The following is a 21,492-nucleotide window of genomic DNA, read 5'->3' on the forward strand; positions in this document are numbered from 1 at the left end:
ACTAGAAAACAATCCCAGCAATAAGATTATCTCACCCCAAAGATTTCTTTACACAATAACCATTTGCACCAACCCTGAGTCCTTAGTCTGGTCAAAAAGACCAGCTGAGAAGGGAAGGGAGGCAGATTAGGTCTGGCAGTGCCATCAGACCCACTATACTGCAGCACACCACTGACAACTGCCAAAAGAGAGATTTAAACAAGTTGTTAGAGGAGTTCAGCAGGGGGTGGGGAGGAAATTCAACAAAAGATCATAGAAGAGGTGGCATTTCTTTTTTGTTTTTTTAAAATAATTTGGAGACCTAAAGAAAAAAAAAATCACTTCACCCACATAGCCATTTGGGTTATAGTAAATTCTATAAAGATGGCCAACTAACTTTCTCTGAGAATAAAGTACAGTTACCTAGTGCTAAAATCATTTAAATTGTAACCTGAATTAATCTAAGGGGAGATTATGCAACAAAGTTCCACACCCATCCAGCAAAGTATTTGGAAGGCAGAATTTTAAGCCATGGGAGATAGTAAAGAATCACACAGAAAAGAGAGGCTAATGTGAGCTCTTAGGACTAACGCAGTGCTTCCAAATATGTAAAGCTTCTCCACCATTCTAAATGTTTGTGACAAAGGAAAATAAGACAAAGAAGACAAAATGGAAAAAAATAATATGGTTACAATGAACTCATACAAGGAATCTGAGTTACCGGAGCTACAGCTACTGCTCAAAACAAATAAAAACCTAAGCCATTAACATAAGTGAGTATCAAAAAATCCATTAGAACATTTCATGTCATATAAAAAATAATATATCCTGATTCTTTCTCTTTCTCTTTCCTTCTTTCCTTCCTCTTTTAAACTCTCCTGGAAATCTGATGTTTTAATGAATAAATTCTGAAAAAAAAAATAATAATAATAATATATCCTATATTCACAAGTCTTACTTCCAACCATTTTTAAAATTATCTACAACTCATTTGTTACATACAACTCCTTTAAAAGCACTTGCATGTATATAAATTATGTAAATAAGCACAGTAAAAAAAGACTGAAAAGACACTAAGAAAAGACTGAAAAGACACAGTAAAATAAAACTATATTACCTATAGGTAGTAGTTTATAGGTAAATTCTATTTTCTTTTAGCTTTTCTGTGGCTTAAAATTTTTCTACGAGAATTACTTTTGTGAAAAAAAAAGGGGGAAAGGGGAAGATTTTTTTATGCCATGTTAACATTCAAAATTTTAGAGTTCAGGATTTCCCATTTTCCTCATGAAAAATATTTAAATTATAAAATCTCTTGCTTCTGGCTCCTTGATATCAGCAAAGTTAACTTTCCCAGTGGTGTATGAACAGGTGGGCACATGGCAAGAGCAGCAGGTGTGCACACAAAAGGTTCTAACATTCACCTTGATGTCTGTGAATGGCGTAGCACTGGCTGGTCCACAGAAAAAAGGAGGCCTTAAACGAACTGGTTTTCCTCGAGCCTTCTTGGCTAGAAGCAGAAGATAGGTAGCTGTGAGGTGATCATATTGCCACTGGAGGAAAGAAAATCAAATTGTTTAGAAGACTGAAGTTATTTTTTGAAACCTTGTATTTAAATTAATTTTTCCCTCAATGCAATAGACATTCAGAAATTTTTTAAACAAAATTTTTGCTTTCCAAAGAAGAAAATAAAAAATAGCAAGAGCCTATATATCATTATCTCACACACACAATTTCCACTCCCCAGAAGGAACCACTTTTAAACACTTTTAGCTGCTACTTCTATACTTCTAAATTAATTACTTATACAGATTAAAATTTTTTTCAGCTTTAGATACTACCTATAAATTTCCTAGCATGGAAAAGAAGAATTCAGCTTTCCTACAACTCCTTCCTTCGCCACACGTCTTCTCCGTTTCCTCCTACCATAATTTATCACAATTTTTAGTTAAAAAAAAAAAGAGGCAGTATGCATCTTACTAATTCAACTCAACATTCTCCACACTCTGTACCTCCTCTCAATGTAGTCACACACATCAGCTAATCTGTTTTCTCCTCCATGTTTCTTCTCCACCTGATGTCTGCACTTCTTGCTCCGCTCTGAGCTAGCTTCTTTCTCAGCCTAAAGCTCAATTGTCATTCTAGGGATTCCCTTCACTACACTCCTACATATACCCCCATTTTCTAGGGTCCTAAGTATTATTCTTTCTTGGTTTACTTTCTTGTTGTGGTGGAACACATCCTCCAGTAACTTCCTGAGGGTAGATGAATGGGAGGTAAGTTTTTTGAAATGTTGCATTCTCATAAATGACTACATTCTATCTCACACTTGATTCTGGTTTGGCTGAGTATGAACTTCTAGGTTGAAGATAATTTTCACAGTTTTGAAGGCACTGTTCCATGGTCTTCTTGCTTCTAGGACAGCCACTAAAAATCTAAAGTCTTTCAGATTCCCAAGGCTTTGCTTATGATCTTTTGTATTTTGTCTCCAGAAACTGAATCTTCTCTTTTTTACCAGTTTTCTGAAATTTCACTAAAGCAAGCTTTTGTGTGGATCTATTTTCATCAACTTTACCAAGCCCTGCTTAAGCCCCTTCATTCTTAAAAACTCCTATATTTCAGTTCTAGAATACTTCTTGTATTATTTCTTTGATGTTTTCTTCCCCTTGTCTCTGTTTTATCTTCCTGCAACTTCAATTATTTATATGTTGGACCCTTCATACCCCTTCTCTTCTATTTCTATTTATGCATCTCTCTGTCTTTAGTTTCAACTTTTGGAAATTTTCCCTTTAATTTCATTTTCAATCATTTCATTGAGCTTTTCATTTCTGTGGCATATTTTAAACTTTTAAGAGTTATCTCTTAAAATGATCTTTAGTCATCTTATTCCTATTTCAAGAAAGAAATAGCTTCTTTTATCAGAATATTAATTATAATTTCTAGCCACTTTCTTCAACTCCCTGCATTATGTTTTTTTTTTCTGTGTGTCTTTACTTTCCCTTTCTTCACCATTTGTTTTCTTCCCTGGCTTTCATGTACAGGCTTTCCTCAAACACCTGGTGATCTTTGGCTGTCTGCCTCTATTTAAAAGTGAAAAATTATACAGCACAGCTAATTAAAGGCTCTATGTATAGTTTGGGGCTGCTTAGCACCTTGGAGGCTTCTTTCTAAGGTGGATAGACAGGAATGTGAACTCCCAACCATTGGTATAGTAAGTCTTCTTTCTTGGCTTTTCCCTAAAGATGAATCTTCTGATATTTTCCCCACCCCCACTGCAAATAGGATAAAACCCTGGTTCCTGCATTCTCAGAGTTGAATACGGAAGGGAGCTGGAAGCAGTGGCTCACTGTTCAATATAAGGACTGGGTGTGTCCATGCATCTATTTCAGAATAGCTCATCACCCCTACCTGAGCTGTATCTGATATAAGAGTACTCCTTGCTCAGTGTCTCCAACCTTCTGCCAGGGTGGGGAAGATGTGGCTGTCATGCAGCACAAGGTAGAGGAAGGGACCTGTGGTTCTAACTGCTTCTAGTATAGACTTTCAGCCAGTCTTCCTGTGTTCTACTCTACTCTCTTCCCTGATTTCAGAGGCTCCCAATACCTCTGACTCTGAGCCTTGCTGGAGCTACAGGGCTCTCATCAGTTTGCTTTTTGTCTTTCCCCACTGCAGGCCCTGTGCTTCCAGCTTTCTTCAAAGTGCTGTGTCACAAGAACAGACCCATAGACCAATGGGACAGACTAGAGAGCCCTGATATAAACCCAACCATATATGGTCAATTAATATATGATAAAGGAGCCATGGACATACAATGGGGAAATGACACCCTCTTCAACAGCTGGTGTTGGCAAAACTGGACAGCTATATGCAAGAGAATGAAACTGGATTATTGTTTAACTCCATACATAAAAGCAAACTCGAAATGGATTAACGACTTGAATGTAAGTCATGAAACCATAAAGTCTTAGAAGATAACATAGGCAAACATCTCCTGAACATAAGTATGAGTAACTTCTTCCTGAACCCATCTCCTCGAGAAAGGGAAACAAAAGCAAAAATGAACTCATGGGATTACATCAAACTAAAAAGGTTTTGTACAGCAAAGGACATCATCAACAAAACAAAAAGGCATCCTACAGTATGGGAGAATATATTTGTAAATGACATATCTGACAAGGGGTTAACATCCAAACTATATAAAGAACTTACATACCTCAGCACCCAAAAAGCAAATAACCCGATTAACAAATGGGCAGAGGATATGAAGAGACAGTTGTACAAAGAAGAAATTCAGATGGCCAACAGGCACATGAAAAGATGCTCCACATCACTAATCATCAGGGAAATGCAAATTAAAACCACAATGAGATATCACCTCACACTAGTAAGGATGGCCACCATCAAAAAGACTAAGAACAACAAATGCTGGCGAGGAAGCAGAGAAAGGGGAACCCTTCTACACTGCTAGTGGGAATGTAAGCTAGTTCAACCATTATGGAAAGCAATATGGATGTTCCTTAAAAAACTAAAAATAGAAATACCATTTGACCCGGGAATCCCACTCCTTGGAATTCACCCAAAGAATACAACTTCTCAGATTCCAAAAGACATATGCACCACTATATTTATTGCAGAACTTTTTAAAACAGCCAGGATATGGAAGCTATCTGAGTGTCCATCAGTAGATGAATGAATAAAGAAGATGTGGTACACATACACAATGGAATACTATTCGGCCATAAGAAAGAAACAAATCCTTCCATTTGCAACAACATGGATGGAGCTGGAGGACATTATGCTCAGTGAAATAAGCCAGATGGAGAAAGACAAATGCCAAATGATTTCCCTCATTTGTGGAGTATAACAATGAAGCAAAAGTGAAGGAACAAAATGGCAGCAGACTCAAAGACTCCAAGAATAAACTAGCGGTTACCAAAGGGGAGGGGTGTGGAAGGGCGGGTGGGGAGGGAGGGTGAAGGGGACTGAGGGGTAATATGTTTAGTACACATGGTGTGGGGGATCACGGGGAGAACAGTGTATCACAGAGAAGGCACATAGTGGATCTGTGGCATCTTACTACACTGATGGACAGTGACTGCATTGGGGTATGGGTGGGGACTTGATAATATGGGTAAATGTAGTAACCACATTGTGTTTTCATGTGAAACCTTCGTAAGAGTGTATATCAATCATAAAAAACATTTTTTAAAAAAGTGCTGTGTCAACTGCGGCTTATCTATCCTATAACTCCCCCAATTTTATGGATATTACTTTTTTCTCTCCTATTTTTGTCATCCTTGTGAATTTTTTGCCTTTTTATCCCTTTATTGTTATTTTAGTGAGTTTTTAGGAAGTGTTAAATGTAAACATATCTGTTCAATCCACCAGGTTTAACTAAAAGTTTCTAAATAATGTACTCATAAGACTAAGAGATTTTCTGCCCTACAAAAGTATTACATTTTAATTACACTGAATAATATTTAATGTTATGTATCCCCTCACAAAGTACAAATTAGACCAAAGAGGTCTACTACCAACCCTATTTTTACAAATTTTACCAGTTAATATTTTAGATGGCCACAATTATAATGCATGCTTTGAAATTTATATAATAGACCTATAATCTAGTGGGAGAAGTATACAACATTGTGGTAATTATCAGAGAATGTTGCCTTTAATCCAGACAGGGCAGGAGGAAGGAAGGACAAAAAATGGAGAAGGTACTTAGGAAATGGGTGGAAACCTATGTAATTATTATAATTACTCTCCACTTTCCAAAAACTACACTGAAGATTTTTTTCCTACCTCCTACATCTATGGTCTCATGTTTTACAGGCACCTTTTTGAGTGCCTGTCAAAAAGAGATGCCATAAACTGATAAGCGACAGTGGCTCAGAAACAAGTTGCCACTTGCTTATCAACAATGGTATGGCATAACCCAGGCACTGACAATACCTGGAGAGTGCTGAGAGTTTTTAGATGGAGCTTTCTAAACACATCTAGTTGTTTTACAACCACCTTCTAGGCTAAAAAGCATCCTTTCATAACTTACTGGCATAGCCACTGCATACTACTCATTACAATAAGATGCAAGGGGAGTTCTGTGTTCAATAACAGATAAATCAGCACATTAGTTGTGCTTTTTGGTGATGTCAGTCCACAAGTCTGACCCAACTGATGTCTCCTTTGTCTTTGAGGCAGTTCTCCCTTCTGAAAGTCAAATGTCAGTAAGTAAAGCAATAGGTTTACCTGTTATAAAGAAGGTTCCATTTCCAAAAAACTAAAAACATTTAAAAATCCCCAGTTATTGTTCAGGCAGACCAAAATGTTAAGCAACTTCCCAAGCATCTGGGCTGAAGAAAGGCAGGTACTGGTACAGAGGGTTTAAGAAACTGAGTGGTCTACTATCCTTCTCTGACCTTGCATCTGAGGCCCTCAGTCTTTAAACTCTGCCACCAGAATGTGTGAATATTTGCATTTCAGGGGTGGGGGAAAGGGATCTGCCTTGGTCTGAATAGGTTCTTGTGTGACCCTCAGTGGAGTCATCCTACTGGGTGACTGGCTGCCTGCACAATCCAGACCACTCACAGCTGTGAGAACAGGGGGACAGTAAGGAAAGCAGTGAGGTGGAAGCTCTAGCCCCACCACTGGGAAGCTCAACAGAGCGACAAATGAGATAGTTCAAAATCATGAGGCATATGAAGCTCTGACTTCTGCATATAAAAAGCAGTGCTGAGTACTCAAGTATACAACCTAAAAATGAGAGTTCTGAGTTCAGTGTTTGGAGACAATACTGTTTTACTCTCTCTGCACAAAGATCAGCACCATACCACAGTGGATCACACTAAACTGATTTCTCTCTGTCCTAACTAGCCCCAAAAGTAAAGGCAGAGTTCTTTAGATGCCAGATGCCAGAAAAAATACAACAGTCCACAAATGATCTCAACCCTGGTTTTCCTGAGGCTCTCTCAACTGGAAAATTCCTAGGACCAATGTGAATTCTCTGAGGCTACCTAGACCAGGATTTCTCAACTCAACACTCCTGACATTTGACCTGGATAATTCTTTGTGGTGAGGAGCTGTTCTGTGCATTCTAGGATGTCAAGCAGCATCCTGGCCTTTACCCACTAGATGCCATTAGTATACACACACACCCCAGTTATGACAACCAAAAAAAATGTCCTCTGAGGGACAAAATCACTTCCAGTCAAGAACCACTAACTTAGACCAATCGTTCTCAAGCTTTAATGTAAGTATGAGTCCCTTAGGGATTCATTAAGATGCAGATTCTGATTCAGGAGGTCGGAGGTGGGGCCTAAGACTCTACATTTCTAACAAGCACCAGATGGTGCTGGTGCTGATCCTGAACCAACACAGCAAGGATCTGAAGTAGTACTTCTCCACTCCTGGCTCTGCACTACAATCATTAGGAAAGCTTTTAAAAATTCTTATGCTTAGGCCATACCCCACCTCTCTGGAGGTGAGACCCAGGCATCAGGATTGAAGATCCCAGGTGACTCCAGCATTCAGCCAAGGTTGAGCATCTCAGATCTAGAATGACTAGCCTGTATTCTACTAATCCCTAGGACTGGAAAATATATTTAAACAGTCATTTAAGAATGAGGGAAGAAAGGAATCCAGATTGGTAAAGAGGAAGTTAAACTGTCACTATTTGCAGATGACGTGATATTGTACATAAAAAACCCTAAAGACTCCAGTCCAAAACTATGAGAACTAATATGGGAATTCAGCAAAGTTTCAGAATACAAAATTAACACACAGAAATCTGTGGCTTTCCTATACACTAACAATGAACTAATAGAGAGAGAAATCAGGAAAACAGTTCCATTCACAATTGCATCAAAAAGAATAAAATACCTAGGAATAAACCTAACCAAGGAAGTGAAAGACCTATACTCTGAAAACTATAAGATACTCTTAAGAGAAATTAAAGAGGACACTAACAGATGGAAACTCATCCCATGCTCTTGGCTAGGAAGAATTAATATCGTCAAAACGGCCATCCTGCCCGAAGCAATATACAGATTTGATGCAATCCCTATCAAATTACCAACAGCATTCTTCAACGAACTGGAACAAATAGTTCAAAAATTCATATGGAAACACCAAAGACCCCGAATAGCCAAAGCAATCCTGAGAAGGAAAAATAAAGTGGAGGGAATCTCACTTCCCAACTTCAAGCTCTACTACAAAGCCACAGTAATCAAGACAATTTGGTACTGGCACAAGAACCGAGCCACAGACCAGTGGAACAGAATTGAGACTCCAGACATTAACCCAAACATATATGGTCAATTAATATATGATAAAGGAGCCATGGACATACAATGGCAAAATGACAGTCTCTTCAACAGATGGTGCTGGCAAAACTGGACAGCTACATGTAGGAGAATGAAACTGGATTACTGCCTAACCCCATACACAAAAGTAAATTCAAAATGGATCAAAGACCTGAATGTAAGTCATGAAACCATAAAACTCTTAGAAAAAAACATAGGCAAAAATCTCTTGGACATAAACATGAGTGACTTCTTCATGAATATATCTCCCCGGGCAAGGGAAACAAAAGCAAAAATGAACAAGTGGGACTATATCAAACTGAAAAGCTTCTGTACAGCAAAGGACACCATCAATAGAACAAAAAGGCATCCTACAGTATGGGAGAATATATTCATAAATGACAGATCCGATAAAGCATTGACATCCAAAATACATAAAGAGCTCATGCACCTCAACAAACAAAAAACAAATAATCCAATTAAAAAATGGGCAGAGGAGCTGAACAGACAGTTCTCCAAAGAAGAAATTCAGATGGCCAACAGGCACATGAAAAGATGCTCCACATCACTAGTCATCAGAGAAATGCAAATTAAAACCACAATGAGATATCACCTCACACCAGTAAGGATCACCACCATCCAAAAGACAAACAACAACAAATGTTGGCAAGGTTGTGGAGAAAGGGGAACCCTCCTACACTGATGGTAGGAATGTAAACTAGTTCAACCATTGCGGAAAGCAGTATGGAGGTTCCTCAAAAAGCTCAAAATAGAAATACCATTTGACCCAGGAATTCCACTTCTAGGAATTTAGCCTAAGAATGTAGCAGCCCAGTTTGAAAAAAACATATGCACCCCTATGTTTATCGCAGCACCATTTACAATAGCCAAGAAATGGAAGCAACCTAAGTGTCCATCAGTAGATGAATGGATAAAGAAGATGTGGTACATATACACAATGGAATATTATTTGGCCATAAGAAGAAAACAAATCCTACCATTTGCAACAACACAGATGGAGCTAGAGGGTATTATGCTCAGTGAAATAAGCCAGGCAGAGACAGACAAGTACCAAATGATTTCACTCATATGTGGAGTATAAGAACAAAGAAAAACTGAAGGAACAAAGCAGCAGCAGAATCACAGAACCCAAGAATGGACTAACAGTTACCAAAGGGAAAGGGACTGGGGAGGATGGGTGGGAAGGGAGGGACAAGGGTGGGGAAAAAGAAAGGGGGCATTACAATTAGCATGTATAATGTCGGGGGGCATGGGGAGGGCTGTGCAACACAGAGAAGACAAGTAGTGACTCTACAGCATCTTACTACGCTGATGGACAGTGACTGTAATGGGGATTGTGGGGTGGACTTGGTGAAGGGGGGAGCCTAGTAAACATAATGTTCTGCATGTAATTGTAGATTAATGATAACAAAATAAAAATAAATAAATAAATAAATAAATAAAAGAATGAGGGAAGAGCACAAAAGAAGAAAAATATTACTTTCCTCACAGTGTTCTTGATTTTTTTTTTGGCCTAGGTTTCAGGATAACTGAGGCATCTTTAGAGAAATGTAACAGCAGCAAACAATCTCTATTGTGCTTCATCATCTATTTTGTTTTCTGTATCAGAAGCAAAAAAGCAATTCCTATTTCCATTTCACCTTTAAGTTGGAATACTGCATGTAGAGATCACATAAAGGATATTATTTGAAAGACTTTTTTTCAATGATTCTTGGTATTCTGGGTGTATTACTTTTAAGATTTGAATTTTAGAAGTTTATGGATCTCATTACAATTTTTTTCGGATAAAATGACATGATGTCTGTGAGTTGTTTTTTTAATATCCTAGCTGGAAAGGGTACTGTGAAGTAAATGAAATTGGCCCATGCTCTTAACAGCTGAAACTGCATGAGGAGTACATGGAAGATCACTGTTATTATTCTCTCTACTCTTTGCTATCTCTACTAGTTACTATTCTCTCTACTCCTTTAGGTGTTTGAAATATTCTATAATAAAAATTTTAGAAGAAATTTTGTGTATCTGAAATGCAGTCTTCTATTAAAGACTGTCCCAAAGAAAAAGTCAGAATTTTTTTTAAGTTTCTTAAATAGAAATTTCAATGATCATTGTAAAAGGTTAAGGACTTGACATATCTTGCAGCAATTCCCAATTCTTACCATTCCTTTAAAGGCATTATCCATGAAAGAGAATTGAATCATTCTGCTTTCCATACACATTCTGAACCTTTGCTTATTATGTCATTGAGAAGCATTACCATGTGTCTCCTCCCTGAAAAGAACCGTGGCTTAGCAAAGCTTTATTTGGTAAGAAAATAATAATTTACTTAAGGCCTTTCCTTGCAAATTAGAAAAGAGAAAAAACAAATACAAATCATAGGTGCTGAAAGATATTACACCAATCCAGGAACAAAGGTGGGTGTAATCCCTGCCCATCATGTTCAATTATACTCAGAGACAGCTGAGTACCTCTACTTCAAGAAAAAAAAAACACATATGTGATCTAGAGATTAAGCATCTGAAAAAGCTAAAATGATCCAACATCAGAAATCATGATAATGATTTGATGGTATTTGGCTCATAAGCTTGGGCGTGATGTCATGCCACCAGGCTGCTTTCAGGTATGAAGAAAACTTCTTTGTATTTATCTTATTCTATAGCAGAACCGTAGTTCCACACCAGAGAATTTCAAGTAGTAAAATTAGAACTCTTGTCAATTCTTTGTGGATGAGTTTCTTCTGTTTCTTCATTTTCTTCCTTATAATTCTTTTGAATCAATGTCATTTTCAAAGAGGATATCCAGCAGACATCAGAGTGGAAATGACACATAAATATAAAATAAGTGTAATATTTGCACCAGTGATATGCTATATAATTTTTACTGTACTGATAAAGAAAAATAAAACAGAAGATATTACTCTCAAATTCAAGTTGTATTTCTTACCAATGAAATTAAATCCTCCATTGTTTGCCTGTTATTTCTGTGATGTACAGAAAGTTCTATTACACAATCTTCATCAAGGTGAATAAGCTACAAAAAAAGGTTTTATAAACTTGATTAACAAGAAATTACAAATATATTTACTGTTTTGAAAATTTTTAATTAGCATAATTACCTTGCAAAATCCAACACCAAAATATAAAAACAACAGGAGCTTGTCAAATTCTTGAATGAGAATTTTTAAGATATAGTTTTTAAGGTATCAGCAGGTATCAGCAGGTGGCAATAAGCAGTTCAAAAAGATGAGCTCTTTCTAGGCCCTTCAAATCCCCATCATCGTCTGGCCAATCGCTAAAATTCTGTTGTGCAGCTAAGGGACAAGACACTCCTTCCCCACAGCAAGACCTGCACTGGCATTTTCATCAACACAGTCACCTAGGCACCTGAAATCAGTGGCTGTACAAGAGACTGGGAAGAGGGGCTCAGACTTGAAGCAGAGTGGACCCCAGGTTGTTTGGGTTTAGCACAATCCAAGGAGCCCTTATGACAGTGCCATGGATGCTACACAATCATTATGCTGAAGGTACCAGCAAAGCACAATTTAAAAAAAGAAGTGAGACAGCCTTTACGCACACTTTATTTTGCTTAGGAGAGAAACTGTTTAAGTATTCTGATCCCTGCATGATGGGACCTCACTAAAGAGGGGGCTGGAAATGGGCTCTCAGAAGCAAACAAGGATCACCAAGAACAGGAAGGCAGGAAGGAGCAGAAGTTCAGGAGCACACAGGGAAAGAGAATCATAAGGGATGTAATTTTATGATTTGGGGGAATTCTTCTGAAGAATTCTCTCCACAACAGACCTCATAAATGATGTTTCACTTTCTGCTTAAAGTCTTCCTCTCCAGGGAGCTCAGAACAGCTCAGATGGTTAGCTTCTCCCACCTGTGCCCTGAGGTCTGTCTCCCTGTCATCTCTATCCACTGTGAGATGGTACAATCTGACAGCTAACAGGCTTTGGAATGAGAAAGGCCTTGGTTTTAATTGTGACATCACTAAATAACCATGTGACTGTGAGCATGTCACTACACTTCTCCGAGCCTCAAGTTAATATCTGTGAAACAGAGATAGCACCTGTCTTGCAATATATGTTACATACATGGAGCAGATAATACAACATCCAAACAGAATAGGCCTCGAAAAATGGTTAACTGTTTTTACTAACAGTCATAATTCTATTTCCTCTTTGGTATGAAGGCCTTTCAGAAATTTGAATATTCCTATTATAGACAACCTTTTCTCTCCAAGACTTCTCTTTTCCAGTTCCTTTAACCACCGTTTCAATGATTAGCTCCCCTTACCATTCCGGTCCTTTCTTTAGATCACACATTTCAGGTTGTCACTGACCCTCAAGGTGAAGTGTTCAGCACCAAACATAATAACCAAGAGAGGCCTGCCCAGCACAGGCAGAACGGTGTCATGACCTTCCCTTAGTCTGGATACCACATCCATGACAACTGGCTCAGGAGCAAGTCATGCCACCATCATAAAAATAGAGGAAGAGGAAAGTGACCTGCCTGATTGGCTGGTACAAACACAACCTCATGGATTACAAAGACTGTGGAGACCACAAAGGTTTATACTAATGGTATTATGAAAATCCAAAATGCTAAGAGTAAGTTTTCATTGTGATGCCTTGACCTTGACAATTTCCAGACCTATAGATTTCCACATTCAAGAAGGTCTCAACCTCAGAAACCTAGACATTTAACCACCAGTTAGGCATCTTCTTGTTGATGTCATTACTGCTCAGCTGAGAGGGAAAGATTTCTGAGGTTCCCGCTATGATCTTAAGTTCCTCTCTTAAAAAAAAAACTCTTCTCTGTTCCCCATAGCCTCCTGCTCCAAACCAATACCACATAGTGTGTGTGGGAAAGGAATGAGAAGGATACGAAGCAGGTGCTATCTTTGCTCCTGAGCTGGAAAGAATGAAAAGAATGGGGTAGACAAGACACCAAAGTCTGAAAAACGTGACTTATCTCAAGCTGGGCTTTCCAAAGAGGTTCAGTATTTTCTTTAAGTACAGATGGTCCCAACTTACAATGGTTCAACTTATGAGTTTACGATGATGCAAAAGCAATACTCATTCAGTAGAAATTATACTTCAATTTTCAAATGTTGATCTTTTCCCAGGCTAGTGATGTACGATAGGCTCCTCTCCTGAGATGCTGGGCAGTGCAGAGCTGCAGCTCCCAGCCAGCCACATGATCACAATGGCAAACAACCAATATGCCTACAGCCATTCTGTTTTTCACCTTCAGTGCAGTATTCATTAATCACATCAGATACTCAGCAATTTATTATAAAATAGGCTTTGTGTTGGACGATTTTGCTGTAGGCTAATATAAGTGTTTTGAGCAAGTTAAAGGTAGGGAAGGCTAAGCTATGATGTTCAGTAGGTTGCATCAAATACACTTTCGACTTGGAATATTTTCAATTTACGATGGGTTTATCAGGACATAACTCTGTCCACTGAAATCAAGGAAAGCCTGTACTCCAAACTTAGCCACACATACTCAAGTTAAATTAAGTACAAAAATGTATACCAAAACCTAGCTAATTATTTTGGATTATCTGTGCCTACTACATTTCCTGTTCAGTAGGGCAGAAAATAGAACTGAATATAACTTCTATTTGATACAATACATGGTTACTAGAGCTATGTATGAAAATGACAGAAGGAGGCCATGCATAGAAGTAGAGAATATCATCTACACCTTAAATATCCAAGTAAATCTGAATTATTTTTTATAATTCGCTCTTGATGAAATACAATACTGAGGGAAAAAAGCAAATACTTTGAAAAGTAACAATAATCTCCCTTATAGCTCTTCTACATATAACTCATCTGATCCTGCAATGACTCTGTAAGGCAGGCAAGACAGATGAATGACATAACATGTAAAGGCACTCTATAAATGGCAACACATAGTCCAAACATACACAAGAGACTGGTATTAGAACACCAATATGAGAGGTAAGAAAATGAAGACTCAGAAAAACTCATGCGATCTGCTGGAACCTAGCAACTTTCATTCTAATCTTTGTTCAGCACACCATACCATCACCTCTCCCTGACTCTCCTCCAGGAGCTATTTCAATAAAGACCAGACAAGAAACGCTTATCACACAGGCTGCGACTATGCAGGATACAGGCCCTGAGCTTGAACTAGTGGACCTATAAGACCCTTATATTCTGAAGCCCTTCTGTCTGGGTTCAAATCCTGGTTCTACATTTACTAGTTGACCTTAGGCAAGTTACTTTATGATTCTGTGTCTCAGTTGCTTCATCTGCAAAATGGGGACAATAATAATATCTACTTTAGAGGGTGGGTATGAGGATTAAATGAGTTAAAAGGGTTAAAAACATAAAGCCCACAAAATAGCACCTGATTCTTAAAAGTCCTATCCTAAGGGCTATGTCTATATTATTATAGAGAGTCCTTAATATAATAGCATACTATTCCATTATAGTAAGTATTCAATGAATATTGGCAATCATTACACTAAAATGTAAGGAAAACTACATACCTTTTTTTTTGGAACACTTAAAAGTATGTCTTTAATTTTATACTGTACCCCTATGTAAAATAGTTTTGTTTTGTTGAAATCAGACTTTATTCATTTTGGCATCTGTTTTACTGCAGACAGTACTGTATGCTATCCTATTAGGATCAGGGCTGAGGAGATATGCAAAGCCCTCCCACACATGGAGAAATGATGACCCCCAATGGCTAAAGGCAGGCATTTGCACCACCCACTCTCCACCTCACAAACGGGCATCTCAGCTGCTACACTGCTCCGACACCTGCACTCTGCTCTTCTTAGGCTCTCACAGTTGACTGTTAGAATTAAGTTGCAACTCTAATTACATTTGTTCAATAGATACTAAAGATGTCACGGAGGGCCAAAGGGAATATGAAGAAGAGAAATTTTCAGACCTGATAGTCATAGGAGAATCAGGAGGAATTTCCTAACAGTAGACAGACTAGTGAAAAGGAGCTAAAAACACACATAGTCTGTTTTTCAAAGACCAGTTGGCCATTGGGAACAGTATTTATGTTTATTGGTGTGATTATTCCAGAAAGCAAATACCTCACAGCTGTACCAAGTCTACAATGTGGCATGTCTGAGACACACCTCCAAGCTGTTCTGCTGACCCTCGCACTAACCCCACTCCACTGCAGAAGTTTCAGTGAAAATCAGAGAACATCCCTGATTATCTGACAAGGCTTTAAAATGCTTTTTTTAAAGTGTTAAAATACTTTTCTAACCACATATCTGTGTGAGGCTGCATTTTCTTCATATGCTTCAATCAAAATAAAATAGACTGAATGCAGAAGCAGAGGAGATCTAAGTGTCTATTAAGCTAGACTTCAAGGAATTTTGCAAAGAAACAATACTACTCTTCTCACTAAAATTTTAAAAGTTATTTTTCACAAAAATAACTTGATAATATAGGACTTGATAATATAGGTAAATGTTGAACCATTGTGTTGTGGATTTGAAACCAATGATACTTTAATAATAAAAAAAAAGAATACTACACATCAAGGAAGGGACAGCATAAAAATGTTAGATGTTAAATTCTACAAGTCTGTGCTAAACATATTAGTCCTTTGAGTTTTTCATCTGCACATCCCTGTTAACTCTTCCCATACCCCTGGAGGGCTAGCAGGGATGGTCGTTTCATAGAAGAGAGAAACAGAAGAAAGGAAACTTGCACAGAGTCCCAGTGCTGAGAACACTAAAAGGTGCAACAGGTTTGGAGGTTACGCCTCTTGTTCTATACTCCAGGCTGAGCTGACCTTGCTCAGAGGAAAAGAAAATAAAGGGAGTGCTACACAAAGGACCACATACTGTGTGGTTCCATACATATGAACTGTCCAGAACTGGAAAATACATAGAGACAGAAAGTAGACTGATGATTGCCTAGGGCTAGGAGGCCTGGGGGCAGATGGGCAGTGACTGCAAATGGGAACAGGGTTTCTTTTAAGGTGACGAAAATGCGCTACAATTGGTTGTAGTGATAGTCACACAACTCTGAATTTACTAAAGATCACTGAATTGTACCCTTTCAATGAATGAATTATATGAAATATGAACGACATCTCAATAAAACTGTTACTTAAAAAAGGAAAAATATATTTATTTGTGATGAAGTATAATAAGCTTGCCTCTGTTGCTTTTATATGAATCAATCAATAAACATTATGAGTATAAGGGAGTCTTCAGACTTAAAAAGTTTGAGAACCGCTATAACCTCATAACCACACTAAGAACTAAACAAACTGGTTAAACCTACTTTTTGTAGATGAATAAATAGGTGTGGCAAAGTTAAGTAACTTGTCTATGATTCCCAGAGGACTATTCACAGTCCTGACTACACATGAGAAACACCTGGGGGGCTTTAAAAAATATCCATTAATTGTTCTAGGATGGGATGCAAGGGTTCTTTTTTAAGGTCCCAGTGATTCTCACATGCAGCCTGACTTAAGAACCATTGTTATAGAGATCAACAGGCAAATATATACCTAGATTACAAGTCTCCCAAACACCATTTAATGAATAAATCTACAAAATACATTTTATTTTCTATTTAGACCACATCATTGTAGGTCCTGAACCCACACAAGGATCAAACAAAGTTTTTAAAAAATTCCACTGGATTTCATTTTACTTACAGGATTCTTGCTTTGCCACTCAACAGGACAGTTGTAATCTTGCATGATCCAGGGATGGCTCAGTAGATTTTTTACGGAAATCCGTTTCTTTGGGTCCACCTAGCGGCCATTGAGAAGTGGGTAGAGATTAACATTTCAAACAGAACACAGAACTTCATTCCTCCTGAGAACTCAAAATTCATTAGAACAGATGTAAACTTTATCATCACCAAAATGTTGTCAAAGACCTTAAAATGGCCTTGGAAAAAATTATTTCAAAAAGGCAATAGAGGCAAGAAAACTATAGCAACCAACACAGGCTTAGAAGATAAATGTTTAACAAACACGAACTTCATTGGTATGGACATTATTCATGAAGTTCAGTCAGTCTATTGTATGATGTAATAGTCTTCTGCTGGAAAACCTATTCACAGGAATATTCACCAATTTAATATTCAAGCAGCCACAAAGCAGGGCATTCATACTGAATACACAATCTCTACCTCCGATGAGCTTACAATCACACAGAACAAGTTGAAAAGCACACCTTTCTTTTCCATTTGTAATTTTCAAATGTGAGTAGAGAAAAATTAATCATCAAAGATTAAGTTTTTTGGAGTTTAGAAGAAAGGATGCGGTGTTTTCAATCTCATTATGGAGATTTGGTGGTCTGGTCCTACTTTATCAAAGTGGGTGAGCCTGAGGTAAATTCTGAATAACAAGTGGAGATGGCTTAATAGATGGAAAGCTGGAAGATATTCTGAATACATAATAATGAAAAACATATTGCACTAATAAGGTAATCACATTTTCAAAGTGTTTCCTGTTTATCTCATTTTATCGTCTTAACACTACATAGTAGAGAGGCCAGGCTCAGAATCCCCATGTTGATAGATCAGAACCAGGTTAGGTGGCATGCCTATTGATTGGTAGGGTAGATCCCTGAACTTCAAATAGACTCCACTCTTTCACCCTCACAGGCTGTTCCATTAATCAGTGGTTCTCAAAGCGTGGTCCAAAGACCAGCAACATCAGTCTCATCTGGGAGCTTGTCAGAAATGCAGATTCTTAGTCCTGCCCCAGATCTATTGAATCAGACATTCTCAGAGCGGTGCCCAGCAATCTGTTTTAACAAGCCCATCTGGCAATTCTGACACATGCTAAAGTTTGAGAACAATTGCACTAGCGGGTCCACTCAATTGTACATCAGCTCATTCAAGCATTTTTTTTTTCAGTACCTACTCTATACCTAATGCGCAAGAGTGAGAGCAAGAAAACAGAAGACAGTGGAGTAAGAGATGGTGAGAAAAAACAGACAATGCTCACAAAAAAGGAAGAAAAACCACATTAGCAGATATATGGTAGAGGTCTAAAAACATGCATTTGCTACATAATTAAGAAGGCATCTAATACAGAGTATTTGTATAGTAGACATAATGAATGGCTTTTTTTAAGCTAATAGATAAACGTGTTGTCCTCCAAATGTAGTAACACCAGACATTTTAAAATTGGATCAAACAACTTTAATAGACTTCTATTATTTAAAAATAAACAACAAAGTTTACCTGTAACATTTGTTGAAGAAGCAGAATGCTACTGGGAGACAGCCACTTAGGGACCTCATATTTCCCTCTCTACAAAATACAAAGAAACATCAAAGAGATTTAGGTTCAATCAACCTTGACACAAATTTTCAAGGTAACAACATGCCGGAGGTTTACTTCCAAGCTTGAAGACTTAACCCAACTGTAAGATTTGGTAAATATTAGTAGTATCATAAGAAATGTACCCACCCTCTTTTCCTGTTTGGACAGAACAGCTCTATCGACTACCATCCACACCAAGGCATGAGGCTTTGGATCTTGCCACTAAGACCTGACATTCTCAGCTTTATTCTCTGCACTGAGATACTGGCAGAAATAAAGTCCAGAGCTGAGTTGTCCTGCCAGGCATTCCCTAACCTCCTGTTTATTTGTAAGTAGTACTTAAAATACACAAATCCCTTGCACATACATTTTATCCTGTGCAGTAGGCAGGGGTTATTACTACATTACACAGATGGGAAACTAAGTCTCAACCAGCAAAATCAAGTACTTGTTGAATATTATAGGGCATTGGTTCTCAATGGGGGGTGATTTTGACCCCCAGAGGACATCTGGCAGTATCTGAGGACTTTTGTTTTTAGGTATACAACATTACGATTTGCTATATTTTATGAAATGATAATGGCAATAAGTTTAATTAACATCCATCATGATACACAGTAACAAAGTTTGTTTGTTTTCCTGTGATGAGAACTTTACTCTCTTAGCAAACAGAGACATTTCAGACTGTCATGAACTCCTGGCATCTAGTGGGTAGAGGCCAGGGGATGTCACTAACCATCCTATAATCACAGGACAGTCCTGCACAATGAAGAATTATCTGGTCCAAAATGTCAGCAGTGCTGAAGTTGAGAAACACCAGGGTACAGCAAAAAAAGGAGGTAGAAAGAGGACTAGAAGACAGATACAGTACTTTTTCTATTGTACTGTGCTGGGAGGTCTAAGGCAGGCTAGCAGTAGACAGGGAAAACTCTCCTTATTTAAATATTCAATGAATATATCCAAGGAGTGAACAGAAAAGACCTTGAAAGGAACAATTCTAAGGAAGATCATCTCCACAAAAGATGTCAACCAGGGCTATGCTCCTTAACACTGGTTCCTGCTCAGTCTTTGGAGAATTCTTATTTCTTTAAGGGACAATTACCTTGCAAGTCAGAGTAAGAAATGGATAATAGAGGGAGAAACCAAATGGGACAGGAAAAAGGTCTATAGGCTAAGCAAGATAATTCTGGATGTTCTAATAGGCTTGAAATTGCTCATTTTTCACATGGTCCTAAGAAAGGCAGGCAATCTCCCCAGCATATAAACATAGTACTATAGTCAACTCTATAAAATAGAGTCTCATAAAAAGATAATTTGCTCATTTTCTTTAAAGTTATAAATTATACTTGTTAGAAAGCAGTTTTACTTCCAAGCTATTCAACTATCATTTACTAAATTATTTATACTTCCCTAATATTTGTGGGCCCAGAACTGGAGTAAGTTCACACTTGTCTTTGAATGCAGTGATGGCAAATGAATACAGGTGACAATAGTAAGATTAACACTCAATCTATTAGTAATCATGCTGGAAATTGCAGCTGAGCATTTTGGTTAAAATAGTCAACAAATGCAAAAGATAAACAAAGCCTGCCTCTTAAACATGAGTCACAAACAGTGTCTCAAATATTGCTGCATTTTTCAATCATACCAAGAACCAAGGAGGTGTTATTCCCAAGTGAGGAATTTTAGAACATTCTAGGCAAAGATACATACTGCATGCAAGTGATACGACACCTTAATTAGATTCAGCCAGCAGACTGTATTACACTGCGACTCGGAACAATAGTTCTGAGACAAGATTACAATAAATTTCAAAATCTATAATGTGTGAAATTAAATTCCACAATAATGCATAAAAGTCCTAATTTGAATCAATTTTCAACTTGCAAAATACATGAAAAACTAAAAAATGAAATTCAGAGTAGGAGAAACAAAGAATATACAGTATTAGTAAATAATATTAATTAGGAAGGCTAAATCTCTACTGAACAAGAATTAGACATTTTCTATCATATTAGTCCCACTGCAAAAATATCTGACTCACCAAAAATATCAAAACTTGGATCTAACACCTACTATTAGGATGTAACACTTTAATACTTTCTTTAAGTAATCTCCTTCCCCCAAAGGTTTAATCTAGGACCCACTAGTGCACTCACTAAATAAAAGTAGAGAACACTGAGGTCTGTATATTGGTATATTCACCTTGTATTGGATTAAACAATAAGTTAAAAATTAAGAGGATTAATTCCATGGCTGCCATATGAATGTGAACTTGCAATAACAGCAAATGAAGGCAAAACAGCATAGAAATAATATAAATACATCTTTATTTTTTAAATGACAATATGTTATACATGTTGTTGTATACCTTACTTTTTCCCTTAACAATGTATCTTAGATATCATTTCATATCAGTATTTAAAGAGCTTCCTCATTCATTTTCATGGCTGTAGGGTATTCTTTAGAGATGTACTATAATTTAACAACATTTTCCAAAAGAAAAAGCAAGCATCTGTTTTATTCACTGATATATCCCAAGCATCTAGAAAAGAACCTGGTACAGTTTGGGTCAGTAAATACTTAACTGCTTCCTAAGTTGAAAGAATATTGAATGAATGAATGAACGAACAATGATCAAATGAACTAACAAAAGAAAAAAACAAATGAATGATTGCCTTTCTAATAAGAGAACATTTGAAACAGCGATCTGAAGGAAAAGAGAGAACAAAGTATCTGTCTGGGAGAAAACCATTTCAGAGCAAGGGCAAATGCCCTGAGGCAGGTGCATGCCTGGTAAGTTCAAGAAACCAGGCAGGAGAAAAAGAAACAACACGGAGTACAAGTGAGTGGAGCGAGTGAAGAAGGGGAGTAGTAGGCAATGAAGGCATC

At 37.6% G+C, this 21,492-nt stretch overlaps 1 protein-coding gene across 1 annotated transcript in view; it reads right to left on the reverse strand.

The window, feature by feature from the left end:
• MELK (maternal embryonic leucine zipper kinase) overlaps positions 1–21,492 on the reverse strand; it is a 71,253-nt gene that overhangs the window by 25,997 nt on the left and 23,764 nt on the right. The window contains exons 9-12 of the mRNA XM_036996532.2: positions 18,520–18,588; positions 16,976–17,074; positions 11,238–11,324; positions 1,401–1,529 (exon numbers count right to left, since the gene is read on the reverse strand). Of these exons, the coding sequence (XP_036852427.1) occupies positions 1,401–1,529; positions 11,238–11,324; positions 16,976–17,074; positions 18,520–18,588 (384 nt within the window). The remainder of the gene's footprint in view (positions 1–1,400; positions 1,530–11,237; positions 11,325–16,975; positions 17,075–18,519; positions 18,589–21,492) is intronic.

This window comes from Manis javanica, chromosome 2, assembly GCF_040802235.1.
Source record: "Manis javanica isolate MJ-LG chromosome 2, MJ_LKY, whole genome shotgun sequence".
NCBI lineage: Eukaryota > Metazoa > Chordata > Mammalia > Pholidota > Manidae > Manis > Manis javanica.